At 39.1% G+C, this 17,707-nt stretch overlaps 1 protein-coding gene across 15 annotated transcripts in view; it reads left to right on the top strand.

Moving 5' to 3' along the window:
* The window catches only part of CCNT2 (cyclin T2), a 45,894-nt gene extending 30,146 nt beyond the window's left edge, over positions 1–15,748 (top strand). For 8 of the 15 annotated variants that reach the window (XM_036318883.1, XM_036318886.1, XM_036318889.1 and 5 more), the window contains 5 exons: positions 1,581–1,658; positions 4,758–4,803; positions 6,440–6,603; positions 11,460–11,530; positions 11,962–15,748. In XM_036318883.1, coding sequence (XP_036174776.1) covers positions 1,581–1,658; positions 4,758–4,803; positions 6,440–6,603; positions 11,460–11,530; positions 11,962–13,386 — 1,784 coding nt within the window. In that variant the 3' untranslated portion in view covers positions 13,387–15,748. Of the gene's footprint in view, positions 1–1,580; positions 1,659–4,441; positions 4,638–4,757; positions 5,123–6,439; positions 6,604–11,459; positions 11,531–11,961 lie in introns of those variants that run through there. The other 7 variants (XM_036318888.1, XM_036318887.1, XM_036318896.1 and 4 more) reach the window with 7 other exon arrangements.
* Positions 15,749–17,707: the final 1,959 nt, after the last annotated feature.

The raw sequence follows: 17,707 nt of genomic DNA, 5'->3' as shown, positions 1-17,707 counted from the left end.
ATTTTTAATGTGACATAATAGTTGAATGTTGAACATTGTTTTCTAAAAGTTATATTGTCTGCAAAGTTAGTGCAACTTAATTGGCCTCTAAAGATCATTTATTCTGATGTTTCACTTTACCATGACGAAATTGGGGCTTAAGACAGTTTTGACTTTTGTAAAGTCATGTATTACTCCTAGAAGAACATTGTCTTTACAGAGAGCTGGGTTTAAATCTGTAGGCCTCTGACTTGGGCAAAATTCCCCTCTTTACCTTTCATCCTCCATTCTATATATGAGGTGGAATGATAATGCCTACCTTAACATTGTGAAGATGATATATTAAAAAATTGCCACATAGTGTCTGTGTCATAATCATTATTTATTATTGTAGTTATTTTTATTTTATTTATTACTCCATTCCCAAATGTTGAATTCAAATGGTAATCACAGCTTCTCATAATAACTGATTATTTTTATTACAAAAGTAGCTTGTTTGAAATATCACTTGTTTAAAGTTTTTATAGTATAAAAAGATACAAAAATAAAAGTGAGAATATTCTCATTCCCTTCAAATTCAGTAATGTAAATGTTATTGTTTTAGTATATAAAGTTAAATAAATATGAAAATTTAAATATAATGAAAGTTGAAAAAAGAACATTGTATTTTAAAATAATTAAAGATATTTTTTTAAAAATCAGTGTGTTTGCATTATGACAGAGTCTTAAGCATGAAGAATGAATAATAGCATTTTTAAGGGAAACATAAGAATGTATAAGATATACCTCTTTGGCTTTCATTAAAGTATGATTTTGCAGGTTTTATTACAGTTTTATTATGGGAATATAAATAGACCATACAGTAACTTTATAAATCCAGATTACCTATTATTAGGATATTATTCACTTATTGCTTCTGAAGGCATTAGATGTGTCCTCCCCCTACTTAAGGGTTGATTGGGCATTGAAAGCTTTTCAACATTTTATCTTTGGTTTTAGAAACAGTGATTTAATGAATCTTGAGGCCTACAGGTGTACTTAACTTTAACAATTTTATTATTAATGAAACATAGTTATAAGCTAACTTGCTGAAACTTTTGATCTAAGGCATACTAAGAAAATAAGAGCACTGTATTATTTAAAAGGTCATTTCTTACACTGTAGCCCAAAGGTTATATTTATGAAAAATTTTTCACATCTGAAAGAGTTGGAATACACTTAAGAACTCCAGTAAATTCAATAAAAGGGGGAAGGGGAAAGAAATATACTACATAGTTGAATTCCCTGCTTAACATGTGAGGCAAACTTATGATTTTAATTTATTTTTAAAATGAGGATAATCTCAAACTATTTGTAATTCAGATTTTTGAATAAATATTCCTCCCTGATCTACAAATAGCTGATAATAAATTTTCATAATTGGAACATTGTTTTTGAGAAGAAATGATTTCCTATCAGAGGCATTTAGTGATCATGTCAGTGATAGGAAACATTGTCTTTGGGTTTTTTTAATAGTGAAAAATATATTACACATTTATGGTTGTGTGGTGAATGGCATTTCTCAGGCAAGTATTGTAGTGGTAAGTGATTGGGGAAAAAAGTGCTTTTCATTTCAGGTTTTGAGATCACCATTGAGCACCCACACACAGATGTGGTGAAATGTACCCAGTTAGTAAGAGGTAAGTGATCTTTGAAACTTTTTAATTAAATACAATATTTATGATTTTTGTTGTCTATAATTGATTTAAATGCTATTTTGTTCTTACAGCCTTTTCTTGAATTTTAATAAGGAAAATGTCATTTTGAAGCATTACTTTGTAGTGTTATGTATCTTCCTACTCATCTACTTCTATTTATATACACTTCAGTGAGAGTTTTATTTCACTAAAAATTTGGAGGGCTTTAAATATTCGGGCTCTCTACCTCCCCTTTGGGCTATGCCTGTCCTATATTTCAGTTACTATTTAAGATGAAGGCCATTAACACATGTGTACAGAGAGTAGTATTAATTTTTAATTATGTCAGAAACTTTCATTGACTTCTTGAAGAGACTACAGTATAAGAATTTGGAGATCAACCTCAGATTTTTTTCTATAAAAAAATTGTGTTTCTTAGATTTGTCATGTTTGCATATGTCTTGCCCATCTTCATTTGAACAGAATTGGTTTAATACATTTTTCACAGCTCTTTAGTATTACTAAAAATGGTTTCCTTTTTGTGTATAATAAGGAAATAATTATATAGCATGATATGTAGTGTGTAATGTGGCTATTACACCTTTTATAAACAGGAATAAGGAAGCTTTTGTACCTTTTGCTTTACTGCTTATAAAGCATGTGAAACACGTTTTTCTGCTCTTGTTAATGAACCTGGTGTATCTGTTATTTGCCTAGAAATAGTTTTCCACGGTTGCATGTTGTTATACTGCTGCTGCTGCTGCTACTGCTTCCCATTAGAAATGTTACTTACTAATAGCAACCCCTTAGAATCTTTAGTGTGCCTTTTTCTATTACTTCCTTTTTGAAAATTAAATTTTGCAGTTTCATTCTTTTACCACCAGACTTCTTTAGGATTATTCTAAACAAAATGGGTAAGACTTTTGAAGGCCTTGTTTTGTTTTTTAGTGTTTACCTAATTATCCTCACATTTTATTCATTCTAAATTGAATTCATTTTTTACCTAGGTAGGATTTTATATGTTATGACTACATTTTTTTTTTTTAAACAAAGGCTCTGTTATCTGACACCACAAGAACTGGACCTCTAAAAATGCCATTAGCACATATTATCATTTGTAAACTTGAACATACTTAATTATAGTTCCTATTCTTTGTGATTGAATATATTTTATAGCACATTCTCATCCCCAGTATTACAGTATAGTATAGATTTGTATAGATAACTAGTGTAGATGTTGAATTAAGAAAAAAAATCTGAGTAGTTCTATTTTCCTAGAAACTTGAAAGGGTAAACTGTTTTGTCAGACTAATGGAAAGCCATATAATTTGTTTTAAATTGAGTCTGATGAAGAATGATATTGAAGGAAGGTATTAATATAGATTAAAATAATACTTTAGTAGGAATTGAAACTGGATTTTCAGCTTAGTATTGTGAAGTTTTAGTCAGCTTTTTAAAAATCGTTTTTCGAAGTTTATTACTTTTTTTGTACTTTCTCCTATATCTAAAAAAGCCAAAGACATAACATTGATTCGCAAAGTTGAATAGTAAATTTTAAAACATTTACAAAAACTAAATTTTATATATCATCCAAAGCAAAATATTAAAATATGAATTTTGTTGTTGTTAATGTTTAAAATGTGACTGACTCTTAAATTTTAGTACAGATTTTATATATGTTTAAACTCCTCTTGTCTGACTAACATTTTGAATAACAGGGTTTGTATCTCCATTTAATAAATTTTCTTTCATGTTTGGTCTCTTTTTTTCTTTGTTCTATTACAATTTCAAGCTAACAAAAGACCATTTTCCCTACATTTTTCCTCTGATGCACAGTGAGGTTATTGAATTTAGACATATTCTGAGGTGAAAACTGCTATGGCAATTTAAAATTTCTTATCTACATATTTTGCGTCTTTTGTGAAGGGAGTAAATGGTTTGGCTTCTTTCAAGTCCTTTACCTCTCTCCTTTCCCCACAAGAGAAAATTGGTATTATGCTCCTTTGCTGCAGAATTGGCTAATGTCATTTTACAGGGACTTTCACTTTTCTGATTTATCCTTCCTTTCCCATAAGGAAAGAAAGCAATACTTAAGTCACACTGTCTCCAGGACATCTGATGCTTTGACACTCTTAGCACAGCTCTGCTAAGCCCAGGTCCCTTTATAAGATTCACATGGGGCAGCAGGGATTACAGGTGCTGCAGATAAAACCACCAGGGGGCAAGGATTTTGAGGCCTTTTAAAGAGGGGTGAGTTGAAGGGAACTAATCCTAGTTGAAACAAAGGGGAAAGTTTATGTCAGTTTCCTGAATGTAATTGGGAGAAAAGGGTGAACTATATATAGCAGAGGCATCCCTATTGGGAAGAATAAGAAGCAGAAGGGGAGGGCCAGTTTTCCATTTCAGTGTCTTAATTTCCATTCTTTGAGGGGGTGACAGTGTTGAAGCATCATGATTCCCTCTACAATACTCATATCATAATCTAAAATTCTATTAATTGGATTCTATAATTTTTTAAAAAAAACAATATAGTGGAGTTTCCTATATTTGTCCTTATCATGTTTTAGGTTGTTTATTCTCTGTTGATGCTTAGTAGCATGATGAAAAACTGAGCAGTTGTGCTCTCTGACTTTGGAGGGTGGGGGTTTGTTTTCTTTTATTTTGATGGAAGTGCTAAGCCAATTTAAATATGACTGAGGATTAAGTCTGGCAGGCAACTCTTTGTATTTTGTATTAGACTTCAAAATCTTTTCTTCTTCTTCCTCTTCTTTTTTTTTTAAATCCAGGAGAATGCTTTATTGCAACTTTTAGCTGACTAGATGCTTAACTTAGTAACAAGTTTAGCCCTTGTAACTGGCTAGCTAAAAGCAAATCGGCTTGTTTCTCAGATCTTTGGGGGATAGCAAGAAACATTTGAGTGAATGTTGTTGAAGATTTTCAGTAGTATAGAAAATGATGGCGCTCTTGTGATATTTGTAAGTAGTAAGTAAAATTTACTTTTTGTGTACACATCTTTGAAGTTTTTGTTATGTTGAGAACTTTTTAATGGTAGCATGTTAAAGCTGATAGTATTGTCTTCGTTTTTCTTTTTTTTCCTTACAGCAAGCAAGGATTTGGCACAGACATCCTATTTCATGGCTACCAACAGGTTGTTATCCTGACCCTCTTTGTTGCACTGTTGTAGCACACTATAGCTTCCTTTAATGCAGGGCCCCCTCAATGTGTCTCTTACCCTTGTTGCAACAGGAGACTGGACCATCTACTGTGGTGGTACCTTCCTGTCTGCTTTGCGGTGTATTGTACAAGGGACTTTGGGCACAGAGGGGTTAAATGCACAATGTGAAGTGTAGTGGTGCTTTCTGATGACATATTCTCGATTTGTGAGTGCATAAGTCTAAAATTGGTAGCCTGAATAGCAGCTAAAGATTACACAGAGCTAAACTTAACGTAGAAATTCGAGCAACTTGGTAAGTATAAAGCTATTTCTAGTTTATAATTATAGTTAAATGACAATTTTTAAAATTTCACATTGATCCAATCTTAACTGTAATCATTAAAGTTTTTTAATAAGTAAAATTTCTATAGCTTGGTTATATAATACCCATTAGTAGTAAATTAGAAGTAGTCGACTCTTATCAGTGCCTGGATGTGCATAAGTACAACTTTTACTTTTAAAAAACCTTACTTCCTTTTCAGTTTATATAAATAAAAAATGGTGTGAGTTGTGATTGATCAATAAACATTTTCATTAATTCTGAAACTGAAGTGGAAGAATAGTTTTTAAAAGCCTTTAATATATAATATAAAATTCTGTTCTGTATTGATTATATTAATTATTTAAATTTGTTTTTTTAATGGGTTTCTGGGGAGGAGGGGACCAAACCAGCTTTGTGTGGCCCTTAATTTTTTTGTGACACTGTTAAGTTTTATTTAAAATTTTGGATTGGCAAATAATCTATGTATTTCCTCAGATATATGTTGTTGGGCTTTAATCTCTATTCTGAGGAATTCTGAACAACAAAAGCAAAAAAAACCCAAAAAACTTAAATTTAAAACTTTGGTTAGAAAAGCCTACTTGTAACATGTTACATGCCCAGCATAGTGGAAGGAGAAAATATTTTTGTAGTTCATGGCAACATTGGGCTTTGAAGCTGTTACGCAAAAGGTAAGTTTTCTCTGTGGCTCTATTAAAAAGGAGACAGATTTACATAGATAAGTGTTAAATTCTCTTTAACTTACTTGAGAATTATGTTTAAGCCACATCAAATGGTAGAATCTCTGATTATAATGCATTGTTGAAATGTGTCACTTTTACCAGGAATCCTCAGCTTTTTCATTACTTTTTTGCCATGGTATTACAAAAGAAACAAAAATGCCACCAAAAAAAGTTTAAAATGTTGTACTAGTATATAGTGGTTATTGGAAATAGAAGTGTATTAGGTATGTCTTCACCTCCACTTATAAAGAAATAAAAATACTTTGAATTTAGATGTAAAAGCAAAATTCAGAAATATTAATATATTAGTATTAATAAAATATTAATATAATACTCGGGCTTAAGAGTATGGGGAATGTTCATAATGTATAGGGTTTTTTTAGTGCTGGAAGTTTGTAAGTATTAGTGTTAGTTTTTAACATAATAAAGTAAGGTTTTGTACTCTAGGCTTACAGAAGAAAACCTTTATAATTCTGTTTCTGTTCTAATCTTACTGGTAAATGTTTTTTCTTTGTTTTACATATTTGAATTTCTATGACTCTTCGTTTTCAAACATGCGCCACAACAGTCTACATCTTACCACCTTCTGTCTTCAGTACAAACCAACAGTGATAGCATGTGTATGCATTCATTTGGCTTGCAAATGGTCCAATTGGGAGATTCCTGTGTCAACTGATGGAAAACATTGGTGGGAATATGTGGATCCTACAGTTACTTTAGAATTATTAGATGGTAAGTAGAGAAAATAATCATTTTTAAATAAAAAATATTTCTTTTTATTATGGAAAAATTCTATCTAATTCTGTATAGGTTTGAAAACCAGTGAATTCCATATACTCATGCCAAACTGAATAGTTACCAATTCTTCCCAATTCAGCTTCCTTCCTCCCCTGCAGTTTTTAATTTTTAATCCTCATCCAAGGACATGCCTTTATTGATTTTAGAGAGAGGGAAAGGGAGAGGGAGAGAGAAATGTCGATTGGTTACCTTTCGTATACACTTCCACCGGAGATTGAACCCGAAACCTAGGTATGTGCCCTGACCGAGAATCGAACCAACGATCTTTCGGTGTACAGCACAATGCTCCAACCAACTGAGCCACAGCGGCCAGGGCTCCCCTATAATTTTAAATGCTAATCCCAGATATCATTATTTCATGTATTAATATTTTAGTTTGTATTTCAAAAAATAGACTTTAAAAACATAACTATAATTCTTTTTTAACAATTTGGTAATAGATTTTAAAGAATAATTACATGATCAAATGAACACAGGATGAAAATAAGGATTCATTAGCCTAAAAAAAATAAAGTGTACATATATTAACCACCACTGAATATCTCAAGCCTCAAAAGGCTTTTTCAAACTCAAAGATTAGTTTTGTTGAGTTTAAAATGTACAGACTCAAAGTCAGGTATTGCAGAAGATGTGAAGCAATGAACTAATGGTATTTTCTGGGTAACAGTTCTTGCTCTGTAGTTCCACTGATGAAATGTGCCATAGTTGTCTTACATCATTAAATGTGAGTTGACAAGGGAAAATTGGGGGTACAAGTTCTCTAAATTGAACCTGGATTTGAGGGTCTCCTGATAAAAAATTTCTCTGGTTAAGACGTAAGAGAAGTTGGCCAGAGGTAGGAGATTCTTGGAGATTAAGACATTTTAGCTATGTATTATAAATTTCAGAAAAGAAATAGATAACATTCTTACTTAATAGATGTGCCTAAACTAGTATGTTGGGTTTTAGCTTATTCTTTTTGTGGGCTTTCCCCAACTTCCTTCACAAAGTTTGAAGCTAATGGAAAATAGGATTTATGCCTGTTGCAACTGAGGACATCTAGAAACACAAAATGCATTTTATCAATGCTCCAGAGGCCCGGTGCACGAAATTCATGCACCAGGGATGGGGGTCCCTCAGCCCAGCCTACACCCTCTCCAATCCAGGACCCCTCAGGGGATGACTGACTGCCTCTCACAATTTGGGACCACTGGCTCCTAACCATTTGCCTGCCTGATTGCCCCTACCCCCTCTGCCTACCTGCCTGATCGCCCCTAACCACCTCTGCCTGCCTGATCGCCCCTAACTGCCTCTGCCTCTGCCTCGGCCCCACACCCGGGACCCAGGCTTCCCTCCCTCTGGCCAGCCACAGGCACCCGGGACCTGGGCCAGCTTTGCCCAGGCCATCCACAGTCATGGTGCAGGCAGCTTTTCTCCCTCTCCCAGGCCGTAGGCACCGGCTCCCGGGACCACGGGGCGGACGGCTTTTCTCCCTTTCCTGGGCCGCAACCGCAGGCACCAGCGCCCGGAACCATGGGCAGGTGGCTTCACCTGGGCCCGGCTTTGTCAGGAAGGACATCTGGATGGTCATCTGGAAGACGTCCAGTCTAATTAGCATATTACCCTTTTATTAGTATAGAGGCCCAGTGCACAAAAATTTGTGCACTCGGGGGGCATCCCTCAGCCAAGCCTGCCCCCTCTAACAGTCTGGGAGCCCTCACAGGATGTTCTACTGATGTCCCTGTGGGGAGTGAGCCTAAGCCACAGTCTGGCCTCCCTCTGTGGAAGGCAACTGGCCGATCAGGTATATAGATACTTTCTGAAGGCAGCACAGACTCCTTCCTTATTTCTTTCCTCTGTGGTTGGAGAATAGGGTACTAAAAGGTGGAGACAGAACTGTGGCTGGGCCTGGGGCTCTTGTAGGCAGCAGAAAGAAGGAGAGGGCTGGGGAAAGTCTAGACACGGTTTTCTTCAATTGTCCTCCCTTCCTCCAGGCCCCTCGTTCTGTTCTTTCCTTGTCATGGTGGACGCTTGGGCCTTGAACTGACAGGAGCCCAGCGATGGTGGAGTTCAGCCCCCTCACTTCTCAGCTGAACGTACAATCGCCTCACATTCCAAGTGGCACTGTTTTCAAGTGGCTAAAGTGCTGGCAATTCATGCCTCCCAGCCTTTCCCCTCTCAGGTTTCCTCCTTGGGTCAGTTGCAAACTTCACCAAGACACCGAAGCAACTCTGCCCTGGTAGTTCTGCACCGGCCCCTGCCCGGGCCCGGCAGGGCACTCTTCCTTGAGGTCTCTGGGTCCTCAGTCTGAGCTCAGGGAGGTCACCCAGAGCCCGTTGCCCCGGACAGGTGGGGCAGGGGGGCTAGCTTGAAGAGCTGGAGGAAGATGGCAGAGTAAGAGTTGGTATGAACCAGCGCCTGCTTAGCCAGACTTCCTAAGCTCCCCACCGGGCCCAGGCTGGGCCCCTTCCCCACACCAGGAGGATCCCAGCTGAGGTCCCCTCCCTGCACCCAGCGCTCTCCTCCCTATTCTCCCACTGGAGGAAGGGAACAGCTCACCTGCTCTGGACCCTGCCAGCCTGGCAGGCTGAGGCACAGGCCAGGCAGTGCAGCCTAGGCTGCTGGTGGCTGCGAGCCTTCTCCCCCTCCCTGAAGCGTGGGGCAGGGTTGCAGCAGCTCACAGCCGCCCCTGGGCACCATGCATGGAGACACCACTCTCCACTGAGCCACCGTCTGCCCAGGACCTGTGGGGGTTGGGGTGGCCTCGGGCTCCCACTGGCACCACTGAAGCCAGACTCAGCTTGGCCAGCCACCCCCACTGCCGGAGGGTGGCGCATGCCCCACAGGCCTCATCGCCCTCATGAATCCCCATGGTCTGTCCATCCCATCCCAGGAAGTGGCCATCCTGATTGCCATGGCTCACTCCCCGGTGCACTTGGGCCTGCCCAGCAAGCATGTAGGCAGGAGCTGGGCCTCGAGGGGAAGGAGGAGGGATGCGGGCCAGGGCAGAAGAGGGAAACTTGGCGGTGTAAACACAGCCCTCCCCCCCACCTCATGCCTGCCCTTCGCGCTGCATTCCCGAACCCCTGGGTGCCCCTGCCCAGCACTTGCTCTCGGGCTTGGGTGGGGATGAGGGACCTGGAGCTGCGGCCTGAAGGCAGGCCTCGCTGGCTTGGAATTGCAGTGGTCGATCAGGGAGGGCTGTGGGGTGCCAAATTCCGCTTCTCTCTCTCTCTCTCTCTCTCTCTCTCTCTCTCTCTCTCTCTCTCTCTCTCTCTCTCTCAGAGAGGGCCCCGTGTCCCCGGCGGGTGAATGGGGCTCAGGACCCGTTCACCATTGTATTGCTGCCCGCTCTGTTGCTGCTGAGGCGGCGGCGGCAGGGGCTGCTGACCTGGCCCAGGCCCCTGGCCAGCCTCCTTCGCCTGAACCCCAAGCAGCAGCGGAGCTTCCAGCAGCCAAAGCAGCAGCAGTAGCCAGTGCACCAAGCGCCTGGAGCCAGCTGGGGGGCGGCGACGGCGGTGGCCAGAGTCCCAGCTCCCCTCTGCCACAGCCCCGCTGGGAGCGCCCGGCACAAAGTTCCCAGCTCCCGGCGCCGGTGGCTGGGGACTTCTTAGGTGCCTCCTCCACCACACCGCCCGTGCTTCATGAATCGCAAGTTTCCACGGAGGCAGCAGCTGCAGGATGCAGAGCGGGAGACAGGAGCAGGCCGAGTGAGGCTCGGGCTTGACAGAGGGCACCGGCGCAGAGATCTCCCCGGCGGCAGGCTGCCCGCTGGGGATATCTCCTCCGTCAAGCCCGAGCCGCGCTCTGCCCGCTCCCCTGTTTCCCGCTCTGCATCCTGCAGCCGCCGCCTCCGCGGAAACTTGCGATTCATGAAACGCGGACAGCGGGGAGAGCCCAGGTAGCTACAGCGCTCCAGGGTCGCATCCCACTTTCCTGGCCATGTGCTGGTGGGCGGGGCTCATGCTAAGGTAAGCGATGCCGCCGATCCCCCGCCCGCCCCTGGGTCGCACACGGGAGTGGGCCCCCTGTCTCCGGTGGGCGGGCAAGGGCTCCGGCGAGGCGATCGGCACCGCTTGCCTTCGCCTCAGCCCCCGCCCGCCCCCAGTCACACACGGGGGCCTGGATGTCGGCTTGCGCTGTCCTACCCTGCCTGCAGTATGCAAATTAGCCGCCATCTTTGTTGGCGGTTAACCGCCACCTTAGTTAGCAGTTAATTTGCATATCGCCCTGATTCGCCTATGGGAAGCGTAGCAAAGGTACGGTCAATTACCATGTTTGTCTATTATTAGATTAGATCTTATGGGGGTACATCATGTTGATACCTCTTATTGCTAGTAATGATAGCCATCATCACTTGGTTAAGATGGTATTTACTGTGTTTCTCCATTGTAAAGTTACTGTTTTTCTCTTTGCAATTAATATCTTGAAGAAGATATGTTGGGATTATACAAATATCCTTCTTTTTCCTCAAACTTTTGCCCACTAATTTTAAATCTATTGATGGATCTTGCCTGCAACAAATATTATTATTGTTTTTGCTTAGTGGAGGTTTTTATTTTGGGGGAATATTTTTTTAATGCTACTAAACTTTCCAGAGATTGTGAGCAAGCATATAAAATTTGGGTATGAGAGTGATTTTCTTTAAAAATACTAGTTCAGAGCTATGTCTACTGTAAATGCTGAAGGTTGAATAGGAGGGTGATATTGAAGTAGATGAACTCTTGAGAACTTTTTTAATATTGCTCACTTGAGAGAAATTTAATTCATAAAGGCACCTTCTAAGTTATAAATTTAAATTTTATTTTTAGAGTTAACACATGAATTTCTACAGATACTGGAGAAAACGCCTAGTAGGTTGAAGAAGATTCGAAACTGGAGGGTAAGAGAATTGGCAGGGTTTAAAAGATTATCAATTTGTCATTTAACAATTACAAAGCTAACCAGTTTGATGTTGGGGGTTAAATATTCTTATTTCCAGTATTCCTGAATAATTATAATGTATCAGAAGCTATATACACATATATTGTATTCAACTACTATGTCCAATGGACTTTGCCGAGTATTTTATAAATTTTTTATAAACCTCACAATGATGGAAATATTCTCATTTTACAAATGGGGAAGTTAAAGTCTAGACAAGTTAAGTTGCTTTCTCAAATGGTGGCTAGGTTGTGTATCGAATTCCAAAATTAGTGCTTTCAACATTTTATAGTCTTGTTTTATGCTTATAAATACAGAATTTTTATAACCAAAGAATTGTGTACTAAATTCCTTTGTTGTCATTGCTTCTTTTGTGTTTTATTTAAATAGGCTGATCAGGCGGCTAAGAAACCAAAAGTAGATAGACAAGTATCGGAAACACCGCTTCTTGGTTCATCTTTGGTCCAAAATTCCATTTTAGTGGATAGTGTTGCTGGTGTGCCTGCAAACCCAAGTTTTCAGAAACCATCTACATCAGCATTCCCTGCACCAGTACCTCTGAATTCAGGAAATATTTCTGTTCAAGACAGCCATACGTCTGATAATTTGTCAGTACTAGCAACAGGAATGCCAGGTACCTCATACAGTTTGTCGTCACACCAAGAATGGCCTCAACATCAAGAATCAGCAAGGACCGAGCAGATATATTCACAGAAACAGGAGACATCTCTGTCTGGTAGCCAGTACAACATCAACTTCCAGCAGGGACCTTCTCTCTCCCTGCATTCAGGATTGCATCACAGACCTGACAAAATTTCTGATCATTCTTCTATTAAGCAAGAATATACTCATAAAGCAGGGAGCAGTAAGCACCATGGACCAATATCTGCTACTCCAGGAGTTATTCCTCAGAAGATGTCTTTAGATAAATACAGAGAAAAACGTAAGCTAGAAACCCTTGATCTGGATGTCAGGGATCATTATATAGCTGCTCAGGCAGAACAGCAACACAAACACGTTCAGTCGCAGGCAACCAGCAGCAGCTCTGTAACTTCTCCCATCAAAATGAAAATTCCCATCACAAATGCAGAAAAACCTGAAAAATATATGGCAGATAAGAAGGAAAAAAGTGGATCGCTGAAATTACGGATCCCATTACCACCCACTGATAAAAGTGCCAGTAAAGAAGAACTGAAAATGAAGATAAAAGTTTCTTCAGAAAGGCACAGCTCTTCTGATGAAGGCAGTGGGAAGAGCAAGCATTCCAGCCCACATATTAGCAGAGACCATAAAGATAAGCACAAGGAACATCCCTCCAACCGCCACCACCCCAGCAGTCACAAGCATTCCCACTCACACAGTGGCAGCAGCAGTGGTGGCAGTAAACACAGTGCTGATGGAATACCACCCACTGTTCTGAGGAGTCCTGTTGGCCTGAGCAGTGATGGCATTTCCTCTAGTTCCAGCTCTTCAAGGAAGAAGCTGCATGTCAATGATGCATCTCACAACCATCACGCCAAAATGAGCAAAAGTTCCAAAAGTTCAGGTAGTTCATCTAGTTCTTCCTCCTCTGTTAAGCAGTATATATCCTCTCACAACTCTGTTTTTAACCATCCCTTACCCCCTCCTCCCCCTGTCACATACCAGGTGGGCTACGGACATCTCAGCACCCTCGTGAAACTGGACAAGAAGCCAGTGGAGACCAACGGTCCTGATGTCCATCACGAGTACAGTACAAACAGCCAGCATATGGACTACAAAGACACATACGACATGCTGGACTCGCTGTTAAGTGCCCAAGGAATGAACATGTAATTGTTTGTTTAGGTCAATTTTCCTTTCCTTTTTTAATTTAAAGATTGTTAGAATGGAATCCTCCTGATCTAGCAGTGGTAACACCTGCCGTTGCTGCCACTGTTTCAATATTTGTAAGTGCTGCTTTATTCTTCATTCTGAAAAGAAGAGATTATAGTAAACAAGTCTTTATCTCCACATATGATAGTGTTATAAATACTGTAAAAGCATGGAAGGTGCAAAACTCAGTATTTCTACAATTGCAGCTGAGAACATTAGGATGAATGGCTGGCTGCTTCTAGGAATATAAGATGCCTCAAGCATTTGTTATTTATAATTTGAATACTGTAGCTATATTATTTTTGTTGTTGCTTGACTTTTGAATGAGTGTAAATTGTTTTCTTTTGTGTATTTATACTTGTATGTATGATTTGCATGTTTCAATGTTAAAGGGATAAAACAGTATACTGAAAACAGTTTACAGGAAAGTGGAGAAAAATGTACATACATTTTTGTATGTTTAGATATTACCATAAATACTCAGGATTGGAGCTGCTTGTAAGTATAACAATATACAGAATAACTTTATTTTATCTTGTCAGAGTCCATCACTAATCTAAAACAAAGGTGGCACTTTTCATGTTAACCTTAAACTCTAGGCCTTACTGGAAGCCTCTGAAGGGGGACGCTTCAGTACCTGATGGGTATGCAGTGCCACAGATGGTCACTTACACTGTGAGGCACTGACCTGCCTTCAGAGGTTCTGACCAGATTGGCTGCTGAAATAGCCCCTAGTTTTCTAAAGGCTTGAAGAGGAAAAAATTAAGTTTACATACTCTTGATGTGAAGTGCAGTTAAATGTTTGTTGGTTTGTTGCAGTACTATAACACAGAGCTGTTAATAATGGTTATGTAGATTACTGTGATTTGAAAACTAAATTCACAAAAAGTACATAGTGAAAAATTAAGTTTTTTTCCTTAAAGAAAAAACGTCAACACTACATAGTTTAACAGTAAATAGGGATCGCGTTTCCTTCAGCATTCGGAATGACAGTGTATTCTCAAACATACTCCTCCCCTCAAGCTTGTTTGTGTGTGATGCCACATTTCTTTTTCAGGTAAATTCAGTCTTCCTTTAAAAATAAAATTAAAACTATTACTCTCTCAGTTCTTTTATATTCTAACAATAAATAAAAAGATCACTGTGCATTGTATCTGTATTTATAGCTTATCAGGAACCTCTGAGAAAAAAAGGTAGACAGCTAGTGGAGGTTTTACATTTGTTTGCACGTCTCAGTATAGTCCTGTTGAGGTCATATTGGCACAGTCATCTGACTTTGAATAAACAATAGACATTAATTTGTTTAAAATTTGTTTTAAACAGCAGTAATACGGCCCTGGTTTATCAGTGAGTCTTCTATTTATTCTGTGGTAAATCTTTGAGCTGTTGAGTATCTTTGAAATGGGTTGAATTCAGCTTCTGTTGAACTGAAAGCTGTCTTCATTTTTCCTCTATGTATATGATTTATTTTTGTTTTAAAAAGCCACTGATATGTGCACAATTGTAATTTTATTCAAGTATGTTGCAGTTGTAAATATGAGAGTTTAATCTTGTGCTCTACTTTTATTTAGCAATTACCTAATTTGCCAATAGCTTTATAATTTTTTAAAAGATAATTGTTTGTTATTTTGTTAATGTTATTTGAATTTAGTATAGTAGGAGCTTCTTTCTAGGGACTTTCCCTAGCTAGCATGTCCTAACATTTGTTTGTCTTGCATAACTTTAGTAATCTTTGTCATTATGTGTAACTTTGTTGTTCTGTATGGCATATTATTGTTATCCACAAACATAATTTTGATGCAGTTATACTTTGACAGTGGTACATAATCCAAGGACTAGTATATAGAATTAAGCTGAGTACAGAATGAGGGAGGGAAGGGTTTTGTTCTTGGTAATTTAGATGTGAAACCTCTAAGGAGCTATCATGTGAAACTACATAGTGTGGTTATGCTACTGTATACTTAGGGATGATAATACCAGGAATTTTAATAAGATTTTGTAAAGAATATCCAGAAAATTAGTGAACATATTTTCAGTATGACATAGAAAACAATGTGAATATTTAAGGTCTGTGACTATACTTAAACTTCACAAAGAATTTGCAGAATTGTTTTGAGATGTGGGAATAAAAGTAATTTTGTTGAATCTTTATTGGTGCTAATGATGGACAGTTAAAAAGTTGGCTAGTGTATATTGTTATGGGTCAGTACTTATTAGTACTTCCAAAATTGAATTTAAAATGCTATGTATTCACTTTTCACTCTGTAAATGTAAATCTTTACAATGACTTTATTTATTAAAGGGCAGCCAGTTGTAATTTTTACAGGATTGTGTGAGCTGTTCAAACTCTTTAACTTCTGAACGGGACATTAGCTTCCAAAACCATGAAGGGGATAAATATGGAAATCCTTTTAAGTTTCAATTCCATTCAGTGAAAATTCACATAATTCATATTACCATGAATTTGCTTTAGCTGTCTCATTAGCCTGGTCCCAGTAGGCTCAACCAAAGAAAAAGACTCTAGAGAATGGACATTATTTCTGAGTCTTCTTGTAAGTAGCCATAAATGAACCAAAATAGTATCACCAAATTTAGGTATGAAATTCCACGTGTGCAAAGTACTGTTAAGGTGAAACATTTTTGATGAGATTTTTAAAACTATTTGAAATATTAAAAAGCATTATCTTTTAACAGCGTATAAAAGAGTGACTCATTTTTTAGTTGTGTCCTCCCCAGGTCATAGGTTGTTACCTTTATGCAGAAGCACACTGCATACAAAGGCTTTACTTCTACATCTTTCAACCAACTTTCCAACATTGAGCTGTGCCCCCTAATATTTGCCTTAGCTAATTTAAAACACAGTATTTTAGAACCAAAACAAAGGAATATCTTTTCACAGAAATTTTCCTGGAGGCCTACTTTACAAAACTGGCAGTAGTATTTATTGGGAAGACCTTGCAAAAATCCTAGTTATTTTTTCTTGTTTAAATCTGAGGTTCCTTTCTTATTGCAGGTTTTTAAATACTGAAAAGTCATATAAATCATCCCTAATTTTATCTTTGAGTGTACTTATAGATGCAGCTGGCTCTTCCTATGAGCCTGCTATTCATTCTGATTAGAGTTCATTAGAGTCCAAGAAAATTTCTACCGTGATACCTGATTTCATGCAGAATTTCATGAGGGGTGTTTACATTACTTTGTACTCTTAGAAATCTTCAAAACTGAAAGGTTTTCTGAAAAAAGGACTAGCCAGAGTAAGGGTCAGGTCCTGGGGCGTACAGTCTAAGCCACTATCCTGGGGTGGGTGAGGCTCTTTCATACAATGAGTTTGGGGAAGAAAAGTGTAATAGGTTATGAAAGAATTGACATTGGCTCTAGATAAAAGGGGCTGGAAAAGGTGAAACGGGGGCCATCCTAGGATAGGCTGTAAAGGAAAGGTATTGATGCTTTTGTATTGGTTATGGGCAACAGTTTGGAATATTCATGTGTAAACTGGATGAGACATCATCTGATGACGGCTGTTCTCTAGATCATAGGAACCTGGAAGTTAATTCCCAGTTTCAACATACGTTCAGGAATATGAACAGTCTTGTTGGTTTCATTCCTAGGCTCTGTTAACTGATTTATTTCCTGTCTCTCCCACCCTCCAGCCTGGTGTAATTTAATTTGGGATAGGACATCAGAATTTTCCTCTTGTCAGTTGGATACCTTAATTTTGGCCTGTCTATCCCCTTAGAACTAAAGAAATGACTAGTTGAGTTCTATTTTAGATAACCGATTTAAAGTGGGTTTTTTTTGTTATTGAATGCCTTGCCTTTAAAGCACATTTTTGTTATATTTGATCAGTTAAAATGGCTGATTTTTATTCCTATAACCAACCTTAGAAATAAACAGTGAATGACTGTTATGTACTCTTTAAGTACCCTTGGTTGATGAGATATTTTAGGGCTTTGGAAATAAGTAAGGACTTTTTTAACACGGTATATTATCTGTAAAGGAAGAAGGTTGTATTGTCAAGAAATCTCACTCTTCCCAAATTTTATCTAAATAGAAAGTAATTGTTTCCTCACCTAGTACCATGCCTAAATTGTTGGTAATTGTAGGCATCTTGCTGTCGCATGTGCCCATCATATATATAAAAACCTAAGTGACCATTACTACTGGTCAACCGATCGACCGGCCGGTGATGCACACTGACCACCAGGGGGCAGACGCTCAATGCAGGAACTGCCCCCGGGGGTCAGTGTGCTCCCACCGCCAACATCCTGCGGCCAGCCAACCT

This window comes from Myotis myotis, unplaced genomic scaffold, assembly GCF_014108235.1.
Source record: "Myotis myotis isolate mMyoMyo1 unplaced genomic scaffold, mMyoMyo1.p scaffold_m19_p_8, whole genome shotgun sequence".
NCBI classification, from domain to species: domain Eukaryota; kingdom Metazoa; phylum Chordata; class Mammalia; order Chiroptera; family Vespertilionidae; genus Myotis; species Myotis myotis.
The sequence above is the reverse complement of the archived record's forward strand: the minus strand, read 5'-3'. Positions and strand labels throughout refer to the sequence as shown.